The 12,938-nt window shown below is 32.8% G+C and overlaps 1 protein-coding gene and 1 pseudogene across 2 annotated transcripts; both read right to left on the bottom strand.

Moving 5' to 3' along the window:
- Window positions 1-37: 37 nt before the first annotated feature.
- LOC114405616 lies at window positions 38-5,202 on the bottom strand (annotated as a pseudogene).
- Window positions 5,203-8,826: 3,624 nt separating this feature from the next.
- Window positions 8,827-12,938, bottom strand: LOC114405355 (putative ripening-related protein 1). Of its 2 annotated transcripts, XM_028367931.1 has the most exons (2): window positions 12,738-12,938; window positions 8,827-9,249 (listed from the first exon to the last, which is right to left on the bottom strand). In XM_028367931.1, the coding sequence occupies exons 1-2, from the start codon at window positions 12,904-12,906 to the stop codon at window positions 8,852-8,854; spliced, it is 567 nt and encodes a 188-aa protein (XP_028223732.1). In that variant the 5' UTR covers window positions 12,907-12,938; the 3' UTR covers window positions 8,827-8,851. The 2 variants fall into 2 exon arrangements, with proteins under 2 accessions (XP_028223732.1, XP_028223733.1); XM_028367932.1 differs by lacking the exon at window positions 12,738-12,938 and having other exon boundaries at window positions 8,827-9,449.

The following is a 12,938-nucleotide window of genomic DNA, read 5'->3' on the forward strand; positions in this document are numbered from 1 at the left end:
GTATGGAAAACCAAAAAGAACCTTTCTTTCTGGTAACTCACATTATCATCCAAATTGACATAGAGTGATTTAGAGTCGGCGTCGTTCTTGGAAACATAAATGAGAGGAAAGTCCGAGGAGGAGTGGGGTTGGGAGCAAAACAAAGTGAAGGTCTTAGGACAGTAGGGGGAGAAGGGGAAGGAGAATTCAAGATTTGGAGAGCCTCCTTCAGTTTCTCAAGTCCCTCCTCCAATGTCAACGCGCCGGAGACAGAGTCCGCGTCACGCACTGCTCGAAAACCACTTCCTTTTCCAAAACGTCGTCTTTTAGGGGCACAGGTCCATCCAGCCTCACTCCGACTCTGACTGCACACTCTCCCACTTCCCATTCCCAAACCATTACCCCCTCCCTCAAGCAAAAACATTGCTCCATTGCGCACCCTCCACCCTCCCAACGCTCCCAATGCCGACACCGACAAATTCACCGCTAACGGATATAAAACCAAACTCTCACTCTCTATATATAAAAGAAAACCGGCAAAGGAAATTATATTATTGAGGCCAAATTCACCGCTAACGGATATAAAACCAAACTCTCACTCTCTCCATATAAAAAAAACCGCCAACATAATTATAAGATTGAACATTATATTATTGATATTGGTAAGAATAGGAGATTATTACATTTACCTTTTATTCACTATCTATATATATATAAAAAGGAAAATTATCAACATAATTATAAAATTGAACATCTTATATTATTGACATTAGGTAAAAATAGGAGAAAAAAAGTCTACTTATGAGTTTTTTTTATTAATTAGGGGTAAAAAAAATATTCAATTTTTCAATCGGAGATATATTTTAAAAAATTACTCAAAATGGGGTAAGTCGAAACAGGTGTTAGGACTTGTAACTCAGAAGTAATAACACCGATTATGACTTGTTATTTTTTTTTTTAACTGAAGTCGTAAAAATATGTACGACTTCAGTGCAAATGTTATTTTTTTTTATGACTTTAAAGTCGTTTTTTTAAAACATTAGTCATATTTTGTTTTACAACTTTAAAATTTCGTAAAACTATTTTTTTCTTTTTGTTAAATTCGTATTTTTTTTCTCTTCTTAAATCTGTTTTTTCTTTTAAATTTAATATTTTTTACGGTTTTATTTTTATTTTAAATAAAAAAAGTTAAAAAATATATTTAAATATATAATAAATAATATTAAGTTGATTTTATTAGTATATTTTTTGTGATTTTATTTGATATGTTATTATTTTATTTTAATGTTTTGTTATTTGAAACATGTTATATATATTTTTAATATAGTTTACTTTAATTTTTTTTATTTAAAGTTTAAATAATCTATCAATAAAAATTAAAAATAACATAATTAATACATTAATATAAAACACACAATACACATAAAACGCATAATTGTTTGGTTCACCATGTTCATCAAAATCATGTTGTTGCTCGTAATCACTGAAGTCGCTAACATTATCTCTTATTATGGGTTGTTCAGTAGTCATTTGTAAAAGAATTATTGATTAGTAAGGAATCATTGGATTCTATGTAACGTAAAAAAGAAAAACTTTTTAAATATCTTTTTTGTGTGTGTAACACTAAAAAAATTATGCCAGTATAACTCTAAGAAACACGTCAAAATCAAAGAACCAATTAATTTATTTGGATGCAACATACGAGGTGAGAATGAACCCTTCTTTTATACATTCCACGAGAGTGAACAGTGTTTTGTTGAACAGTTCATGCTACAACTAAACACTAATATTCTAACACACAAAATAATAATTTAACAAAATTAATTTAACATGTATAATAATTTATGTAACTAATTCGTAAATTAATAATAACTAAACACTATTATTCTAAAACATAAAATAATAATTTAACAAAATTAATTTATCATGTATAATAATTTATCTAACTAAACCCTAAATTAATAAAAACTAAACACTATTATTCTAAAACATAAAATAATAATTTAATAAAATTAATTTGCCATGTATAATAATTTATCTAACTAAATCGTAAATTAATAACAACTAAACACTATTATTCTAAAACATAAAATAATAATTTAAAAAAATTAATTTATCATGTATAATAATTTATCTAACTAAACTGTAAATTAATAATAACTAAACACTATTATTCTAAAACATAAAATAATAATTTAAGAAAATTAATTTATCTTGTATAATAATTTATCTACCTAAACCGTAAATTAATAATAACTAAACACTATTATTCTAAAACACAAAATAATAATTTACCAAAATTAATTTAACACTAAACCATAAATTAATAATAACTAAGTGATATTAAAAATGCAAAACTAATTAATTATTTTCAGCATGCAAACTAATTAATTATAAGAAATCACCGATTACATGAATAGTGAAGTCGTGTGGTATTCTATGACTTCAACAATTTAGCAATTGTCTCGTGAATTAATAGTGAAGTGGTACTGCAAAGTAAAAAGCATAAAATAAACAACAAAGCAAAACCAGAAAACAACATGCCATTAGTTCACTAGTGTAGCAAAGAAAACAAGAAAAAACAGAAAACAGGTCCTTGAAAATATCATGCGTAGTGTATTGTTCATGCAGCAAAGAAAAATAAACTTTAGAACAGTAGTGTATTGTTCACTCACGTTAATGCAGTGCATTGTTCACTCGCGTTACAACACTGAAATAGCAGAAAACAACAGTCAAGGGAATAACTTTAGAACAATAATGCTGAAAACAAGCTTCATAGGCTCCAATAATTTACACCCGTGAAGGTTGCACATGCATGAATAGAATAAAAGTAGTCATGAAGCATGCTTATACGGTCATTTATGGTGAAATGATTTATGATAGCATGGAATCTTGCCAGAAATAAAGTAGTCAAATTTAACTTATGTTGTAAAAATGATTTATGATAGCACGGACCAACTTGCTTTAAGTTGTTAAATTTTTTAAATGCTTTTTTATTATTTGTAGACATATTTTTGTTATGTTAACCTATTTTTTTCTTTTAAATTTAATATTTTTTACGATTTTATTTTTATTTTAAATAAAAAAGTTAAAAAATATATTTAAGTATATAATAAATAATATTAAGTTGATTTTATTAGTATATTTTTTGTGATTTTATTTGATATGTTATTATTTTATTTTAATCTTTTATTATTTAAAACATGTTATATATATTTTTAATATAGTTTACTTTAAATATTTCTTATTTAAAGTTTAAATAATCTATCAATAAAAATTAAAAATAACATAATTAATATATTAATATAAAACGCACAATACAAATGAAAGAAAAACATAAAAATTACAAGTTATTTTAATCATGTACTTGTTTGTATGGACAGTTAGTCCGATTATGTCCTTCACTTCTACATAATGAGCATTTCTTAGGCCTATTTGAAATTGGTTCAGCCATCTCATTATGTCTTCGAGTAGTGGTCGGCTTGCCTGATGTCAATCGTCGTTTCGAAGGATCAGACATAAAATACGAACCTAAATATTGTGGCCATGTGTCTTCACTTCCAAGGGAATGAAAATGATGTTGATAAACTTTGAAAATGTTTTCCAACTTGTATACAGGGTCAACAAAGTCATCATAATTTAAATTGCAAAACACACACGCTGCAATTGCATGCAAGCAAGGTAGTCGAAGTGCTTGAAATTGTCCACAATCACACGACCATTCATTCAATTTGACAATGCATGCCATTGCTCGTCAATCAAGTCGCGTATTTGCAATTTCTTGAACCTCAAACTCCCCTGTTTCTCGAACATACGTGCGAACATAATGTGAGGTAGCAATGTGTTGATTTTCTTGCATCATGACATATACGTCTTAGGAGTACCTATGCCCTGCCTTTATCATATTCATGATTTTGATGTCGTTAGTAACAAATGAATCATTTATTTTATTAAATGTTTCATTGACTAAGGCAGCAATAGGTAATGCTCGGGCTCCTTTCAAAACAGAATTCATACATTTAGCAAGGTTGGTAGTCATATGGTCATACTCTTTTCCTTTATCATACGCCTGAGTCCATTTTAACTGAGGAAAGTAATTTATGAGAGAATTTGAATTTCTGTAATTTAGAATTCATTGTTTGGATACTTTTTATGAAGAATTTAAAATTTTGAAATTTTAAAACAAAATTTTAAACAACTAAAAATCTGGAATTTCAATTTCCTTCTAAAAGGTGAGAAATTGAAATTCTTTTCTTACCGTCTTCTCCGAGCTCCTAAGATATCAATCGAGTGTGAGCATAGAGGAACACGTATAACTAGCACATCAACCATATTTTTTTTATTCATTTTTTTCATTCTCATAATTTTAATTTTTTTTATCCAAACACAAAATTTTAAAAATAAAAGAATTTCAATTGAAGTATTTGAAATTCTTAGAATTTAAAATTTCTCAGAATTTTAAATTTCTCCATTCAAACACATTGTTAGGAATTTGATCCAACCAATCTGCTGCTTGTGAAAACTTTGCTCGCATAGCGAGCATCTTAGCCTCAAATTATGGTTTCCTCATCTCATACTCATTGGTGTAAATGGGAGTCTTATTTAGAGTTGACAATAAATCAGATTTTCAAATCTGATGCTAATTTTCTTAGAATACTAAAAAGTTGGTTTCACCAATATTTTGGGACTAAAAGGTATAGATGTTGCAATACACCAGAGAAAGCAACACAACACAGTTATTATAGATTAAGCATCCACCCTACTGATCGTGAGGCACACCTAAGATTTTCCAGACAGCCTTGGAGGCATCAACAATGTTGTTGATAATCATGGTCTTCGTCACATACGACCACCATGGCCACCCCGTTTTGCCATTTGCACTAATGGTGATGTTGTGGAGGCACCTGCTCCTATTGTTGAACCATCCAGTGGAAAGTGCAACTACTGGTGTGTCATTAGAAAGGTACTGAAGGGCCACCTCCATTCATTTCCACCCTTTTTCAAAACTATTCAGAGTGAGTTGTGCCTTGACACTGCTGGAGAACATTTGTATGTCGTTACATGTTGCCTTGTACTCAACAATCTGAATCGTTCTCTTGGTTGCATTCTCCGGGAGGGGGGTTCTTTCCTATGATGACACTGTTGTGCTTCAGAAAACAAACATTTTGTTGAAACTAGAATGAGCAACAGAACAAAGGATGTTATTGAGGTAGAAACCTTCATTTTGTGTATGCCCTCTCGACAATGGTGTCAGACAGCTTAAAGAAAGGGTGCCATTGATTAACTGCAATAGAACGAACCACTATTTGCCATGGCCCTTCAATTAGGGTGTTTTTATAATCTTCCCCAGCGGAGAATTGGACACAACAATTGTGCAAATCTTGGGACAAATTAGTCCAACATTTAAATATATTTACAATTTGATTCTTAAAGCATGACATTGTACATAGGAGAAAATAACCATTCCATTATGAATTATGATCCCTGAGTGCCTCACCACAAGCAGCTTGACCCCATTGCCACAGCACCATCGCAGTTAAGTTTGAACCTTCTGTGTGGTGGAGATTGCCAACAAGTTGAAATACTAGAGTTTAACTTGGTCCCAGTATTGTTCAACAAACATTCATCATGTTAACTTTTAATAAATACTGGAAATCACATTCCAAATGTTTGCTGCAATACCTGAAGCTGACAGCTTTTTGAGAAAAGATGATATCATTTGTCTAAAGAATTGACAGTGCAACACCAAAATTGATTGTCCAATGATCAACGTCATGACTCTTCTTATGTCCAATGTTATTTAGCTTCCAGTTCCTGCAATCATTTGTTAAGGGAGTTTAACTCAGTTGATTGAGGAAGAGTGCGTGAGTTGTTGTAAAGTTCCTGATATTGTCTTTGATTTCCAATGATAAAAAAAAATCCATGAAAAAGGAAGGACTTCAAGCATCCCCAGACAAGATATTCCCCACCTGGCAGCAATATAGCAGTTACGCATAACATGCATAACAGTATCTCAGGCTCCTCTCTCTGCGAAGATGGCAAATATTTGAACTGCCAATCCCCTATCAAAATGAACATTTTTATTTGTAAGCAGACAATGTTTTCCCATATGAAAGTTGAGCATATGATGTGTGTACGTTTAGGCTCCGATAGATTTGTAGTTCATAAACAATGGGGGGTGCAAAATCCAGTTTTTAAAGTGAACCAAACCGTTTCTAATAGTTTGGTTCTTCATCCAAAAAATGCAAACGGTTTTAGTAAACTGGTTTTGAACTGAACTCCTTTTGAAGAACCAACCGGTTTTACATTGAACTGATTTTAAGAATCAAACCGGCTTCAAATTTGAACTGGTTTTAAAAACCAAAATTGTTTCATAAAACTGGTTTTGAAACCTTTTTTGCTTTTTTTAATTTAAAATCCGGTCATCTAATTTCTAAACGTCTAACATCTAGTTTTAAAGGGCATATTGTGGTTGGGTCGGAGAACAAAGTATAAGCTTTAAGCTTCAAGTTTGCAACTCACAACAATAAAAGGTGAAGAAAGATAAGAGATACTGATCAGTCCTCTTTTGTTGCTTGAAATATCAAGGACTCTGCGATAAAGTACTAATTTTATTCATAATTAATAACCAAAATCACAATTGTGACATTTGGATTAAGAGAGAGTTTACTACAGAAGCTTATTGAACTCCAAAGAAGCATATATGTTACTAATGTAAAAAAAGGGATCTAAATCGAAGATGCTTAACCCATTATGATTTCTGAATGTCATGCTCATCCACACCTACACAATCCCATGCAATCGCAGCTTAAAAATATATAGTAACTATGTTGACTTTTAATTCTACGAAATTCTATTTTTTTATTAGAAAACAGTACCAAAAGTACTTAAGGAAATGCATGTAAGTTATGTCTTTTATGAATTTTGATTAAAAACTCTCTTTATTTCAAAGACATTCCTTATTTACCAATTAATTATATGACATCCCTAGTTGCCATGGCCAATATGTCAGCACTTGAAACCTTATTCTGGCAGCGAGGTACACTGTCAACCGCAGCATTGGCTTTGATCACAGTGTCAAACCCATCACCAGCTAGCACCACAGAAGCATTGTATTTTTGGAAAAATACAATGTATCTGATCGACTTGAGCATCATTTGCACCAATGTATCAACCATTGCGTGTTGTCATGAAAATCTGTTACTCTATTTATCCCTAATAGCAATTCAAATCACCGAGAAAAAAGAAATGAGAAGGAAATTATTTACTATGATATATATACTCTTCAAAAGTATGGAAGACCAATGAAAAAATTCCCTAACCATCATTTAACTGCAGAGGTCAGTCTGATGTTGAATGCTTGGAAAAGCCATACTAGAAAAATGCCTGTATAGTTGTATTGACGGATTTGTATTCAGACTACTATAATTTTAGAACATACTGAGAGTTTTTCAGTAATCTTGTGCATCTTCAGATACTACTTTCTGGTGAAGATCAAATCAATAATTGCATAACCATGAGTTAGAGTCTTCTGATGACATGCAAGGTCCTGCACACCAAAAGCTATTAATTATATCAATTGTTTGAAGGGTCTACCTTCCTATGTTATAGATTCGTAGTAGTGATGAAAAACATTTATTGGTACAAAAAAAAGAAAGAAAAGAAAGACAAAGATAAACACTCGTTGTAAACTCAACACTCAAGTTTATGTAAGATTTCACTTCATCCTTGGCAGAGAAACTCAAATCAAATAACTGCTGATAAGAAAACCAAAGCCGAAAGCTCATCCGCAATATAAAATAAAACTTCCATGATCAACACAAAGCCATCATTTGTAAATATCCAGGATCCAGGGTTAAAAATGTATAAGCCATTCCTTTCCAATCAACAGCATTAAAACAAGTATCAGGTTCAGTAAAAAAAGGAAGCAAGAGTCAGGTGACAGTCACCCAACCAGAACTTCGTTAATGAGAAAAAAATGTTCAGTTATAAGTGAACCACACTTTATAAAAACGGTTTGATTTGAAGCGAACCAGTTTTTAAAAACAGTTCAGTTCTTTTTCTAAAACCAGTTTGGTCCTAAACTGGTTCGGTTTGGTTCAGTCCTAAAATAGTTTGGTTTGAACCGGTTATTTTGCACACCTCTTGAACAATTACACTTGTTTGATTACTTATACCCACATTTCTTATTCCCTCACACAGTCACACATGCAATTAGTCAAATGGCAATACTTTATGGAGTTATCAATACCATGATTGATTAATTACAAAGACACAGGGACTGACTGAGATGGTGGATATGGTAAAGGTACTGTCCTGGAGATGGATCATTAATAAAGGAGATTTTTCTTACACTTTTCTTTGTCATGCTGGTTTAATGATCCTAAGTCATGCATTGCAGAAAGCATATGATGATGTTTCCTGAGTGGTTCATGGCTTTTCGTTGTAGTGCTGGGAATAATTTGCATGAATGTTTAGTGTCAGATTTTTAATCTAGTATTATGCTGGAAAAAGAGAAGAAAACACTGATAGTAACTCCATGTTCTTGGCTATCCTAGGTTCATATTTTTAATCGGATTTTCTCAGAATAATAAAAATTTGGTTTTACCTGTATTTGGGGACTAAAATGTTTGTTTAATTTTTTTCTACCCTAATCCAATTGAACAATTATCCTCCGAGTTCCTTTTTGATTAATTGGCATCCCAAATTTATAACAATATAGTTGAAAATGTATAACAATACCATATAAAGGTATATATATACATACAACAATTTTTACATGACACACTAGACAAATTAATTAACCAACACAACACATAGAGAATAGCTAGATAGAAGGCAGGCATGTACTAGTATAGTAGCATTAATTAGATTAAGCATCAGACCATGTAATTTCTAATCCACCCCACTGATTGTGAGGCACACCTAAGGCTTTCCAGACAGCCTTGGAGGCATCAACAATGTTGTTGGAACAAGGTGGTTGATAATCATGGTCTTCATCACATCCCATGGTTGAGTCACACTCGTCGACCACCATAGCCACCACGCTTTTGCCATTTCCACTGATGGTGATGTTGTGGAGGCACCTACTCCTGTCGTTGAACCATCCGGTGGAGAGTGCGACTACCGGTGTGTCATCGGAATGGTACTGGTTGTCACATTCTGAAGGGCCACCTCCATCTCCACCCTTTTCAAAACTATTCAGAGTGAGTTCAGCCTTTGTGTGCCTTGAAACTGCTGGCGAACATTTGTATGTTGTGTACGCCTTGCCTTGCACACAACAATCTGAATCATTCTCTTTGTTGCATTCTCCAGGAGGAGGCTTCTTTCCCATGATTCTCCCACTTGGACGACACTGTTGTGCTGAACACAAACAATTTGTTGAAATGAGAATGAGCAGCAGAACAAAGGATGCTATTGAGTTAGACATCTTCATTTTGTATATGTTCTCTCTTTTCTATGTTGTTTTTTGCTGTGTGCTTGGTGAAAAGGGTGACATTTAGATGGTAATTTATAGGTGTAGTACTCTTTCATAATCTTCTTTTTTAATTGTTTTAAATTTATTTTGGAAAGATGAGTTTCGTTACTGCTGGATTGTGCTAGAAAAGGACCACTGTATATTGTACTAGCATCCAATGCATGCTTCCATGCCTTAATACTATATAACTATATATATTTATTTGCAATATTGGCGTTCCCTGTACGTCCTTTAAAGTAAATTTCCTTGCTTTCTTGCAACAATTTATTTGATCCAAGTTTGACATGAAAGTTTCACTTATCGAGTTCTTGGCTTCTAGCTATGACATGAAATATTTCTCTGGTTCTTAATATTTAAAGGATTAGCTAGCAAGTGGTGATATTTGAAATTTGAAGCTAAAGGCCTCTATTTTGTCTCTTGGCTTTCCACAGTCGTTGAACCATCCGATATGGCATCTATTTGATTATTTAATAATTTTTTATAGTTGGCCAAATATTGTGGAATATGGCATCTATTTGATTATTTAATAATTTTTTATAGTTGGCCAAATATTGTGGAGGCCAAGGTTGATTTAAAAATCAATATATATACCTTTACCCGGTATTGTTTTACATTTTTGAACTATATTATTAGATATGAAAATTGGAATTATATTGGGTTGCCAATTAATTAGATATGAAATCGGAGGAAAAAAAAAAATTAAACAAACACTTTAGTCCCAAAATACAGGTGAAATCAAATTTTTAGTTCTCTATCAAAACTAGCATCAATTTTGTTCCTTAATTACAAAATTCGATATCAGTTAATTCAAAAAAAGAAAAAAAAAGAATTTTTTGAAGGTTCCTAGGAAATACGAACAAGGAGGGCAGGCAATAATAGATGTAGATACTTCTAACTGAAAATTAATCTGAAACTAGAATAGCCAAGTACTGTAGTTAGTTTCTATGTGTTTTTTTCTTCTTTTCTTTTTAGCAGAATACTAGGTTAAATTGTATTTAAGTAACATGGATAGCACAATCATAAGTTGCATTTATGGATAAACTTAAAGAGTTATGTGCATGCTCCCATTAACTCTGAAGACAAAAAAAAAAAAAAGAAGCTTATAGGAACTAGAACAGAATCTTAATCTCCAGAAACAACATTAATTTTAACTTCCCTATCTCTATCTTATATAAAAATAAGGCCTTGACTGCCTGTTGTCTGTCCTGTTGACACCTGTCCAATAAAAAAATAATAAACCCTCCAATCCTTCTTTGCTCACTTCAATCCACGTGTCCTGCCCGTTTTTGCTTTTTTCCTTTTCCCCTTCCCATTATTGAAGTCCCTTCCTCCATGTGTCCTGTTTGGGTTTTTTCCATTTCTTCTTTTCCCATTCCTATTCTTTTCCAATTCTTACTCCGTTCACTCTCCAATCCTTCTTTGCTCACTTCAATCCTGGTGTCCTGCCCGTTTTTGCTTTTTTCCTTTTCCCCTTCCCATTATTGAAGCCCCTCCCTCCATGTGTCCTGTCCGAGTTTTTTCCATTTCTTCTTTTCCCATTCTCACTCCGTTCACTCTTTCTCTCCTGGTTTTTTTTTCCATTTCTTCTTCTCTTCTATTCCCATTCTCACTCCGTTCACTCTTTCTCTCCTTTGGGCTTGCTTTCACAACTTTCGGTTTGTCATGCATTTGTCTTGCTTTTTTTTTTTTTGTGGTTGCGTGTTCATTCTCTATTTTCCTTTTTTGGTTTGGGTTTTTGTTGATGGGTTTTTGTTTTGCTTCCTGCTCGCTCAGTTTTTTGTTTTGTATTTTGCTTCTTTTTCATTCTCGGCCCTTTGCATGTAATCGTTTTATTTTTATTTGGTTATTATGTATACTGCTTTGAACTGAAAAATTGAAAAAATGCGTGACCTTTGTCTGATTCTGATTTAGTTTGCTATTGTTTATCTGACCTCCTATGCGGTTTTGCCTTTCTGTTCATTTTGATGGCTAAATTTTTTTGGCTTTCCCTCAATTCTTTTGCATTTTTCTTTTCCGGTTACAGATGACCTTTTTTTGTTGGGTTTTGTTGACGTCTGTTGCTATTTTGTTCTTCTATATCCAGGTTTGGAACTACGATTTTGTTCTTCTTTTTCCAGGTTTGTATTTGGTTCCTTTTGGCCTTTATGTTGGTTTTCATGTGTTAAAAGCTTTCACCTTTGTATTTTTTTTATGTATATTGCTTTGAATTGGGAAACTGAAAAAAGGTGTGGCCTTTGTTTGATTCTGATTTAGTTTGCTACTATTTATCTGGCCTCCTCTATCGTTTTGCGTTTCTGTTCGTTTTGATGTCTAAAAATTTTTGGCTTTCCCTATATTCTTTTGCATATTTCTTTTCCGGTTACAAATGACCTTTTTTTTCTTGGGTTTTGCTGATGTCTGTTGTTATTTTGTTCTTTTATATCCAGGTCTGGAACTGCGATTTTGTTGTTCTTATTCCAGATTTGTATTTGGTTCCTCTTGGCCTTTATGTTGGTTGTCATGTGTTAAAAGCTTTCACCTTTGTATTTGGTTTTTATGTATATTGCTTTGGACTGAAAAACTGAAAAAAGGCATGACCTTTGTCTGATTTTGATTTTGATTTGGTTTGGTTTTATATTGCTTTGGACTGAAAACAAACGTGGGGTTTGTCTGATTCTCATTTTGTTGCCTACTGTTTATTTTGCCTCCTCTGTGGTTTTGTGTTTCTGTTCGTTTTGATTGATGTCTAAAAAGATTTTACCTTTGTATTTGGTTCCTTTTTTATTCCCTCTATTTTTCGGCATCCTTCTTTTCCAGTTACTCTTTACCTTTTTTCTTGGGTTTTGCTAATGTCTGTTGCTATTTTGTTCTCCTATCCAGGTTTCTATTTTTCTGCATCTTTCTTTTTTGGTTACTCTTTACCTTTTTTTCTTCAGTTTTGCTAACGTCTGTTGTTATTTTGTTCTCCTATCCAGGTTTTGAATTGCGCTTTTGCTCTTCTTTTTCGATTGCTTTCATTGACCAAGTTTGTATTTGGTTCCTTTTGATTCTCTGTCCATTTGTTGGTTTTTATAAACGTCTCTGATCACTAAATGCTGCAAATACACTATTTTTGAGTCTGTCTATGTCTTCCATTGTCAGTAGTATTTTGTCTCCTACTATTTCCGTGTTCTTTAGTGTTTCATTCTGAACAAAAAGGTTTTGGATGTTGGTATCCTTCCCGTTATTTGCTCCTGTTTGCCACTGTTTTCAGGAACAAAAAGGTTTTTGATTCTCTACCCATTTGTTGTGTACGCCTTGCCTTGCACACAACAATCTGAATCATTCTCTTTGTTGCATTCTCCAGGAGGAGGCTTCTTTCCCATGATTCTCCCACTTGGACGACACTGTTGTGCTTCAGAACACAAACAATTTGTTGAAATGAGAATGAGCAGCAGAACAAAGGATGCTATTAAGTTAGACATCTTCATTTTGTGTATGTTCTCTCTTTTCTATGTTGTTT

The sequence above is a fragment of the Glycine soja genome, chromosome 3 (assembly GCF_004193775.1).
Source record: "Glycine soja cultivar W05 chromosome 3, ASM419377v2, whole genome shotgun sequence".
Classification (NCBI taxonomy): Eukaryota; Viridiplantae; Streptophyta; class Magnoliopsida; order Fabales; family Fabaceae; genus Glycine; species Glycine soja.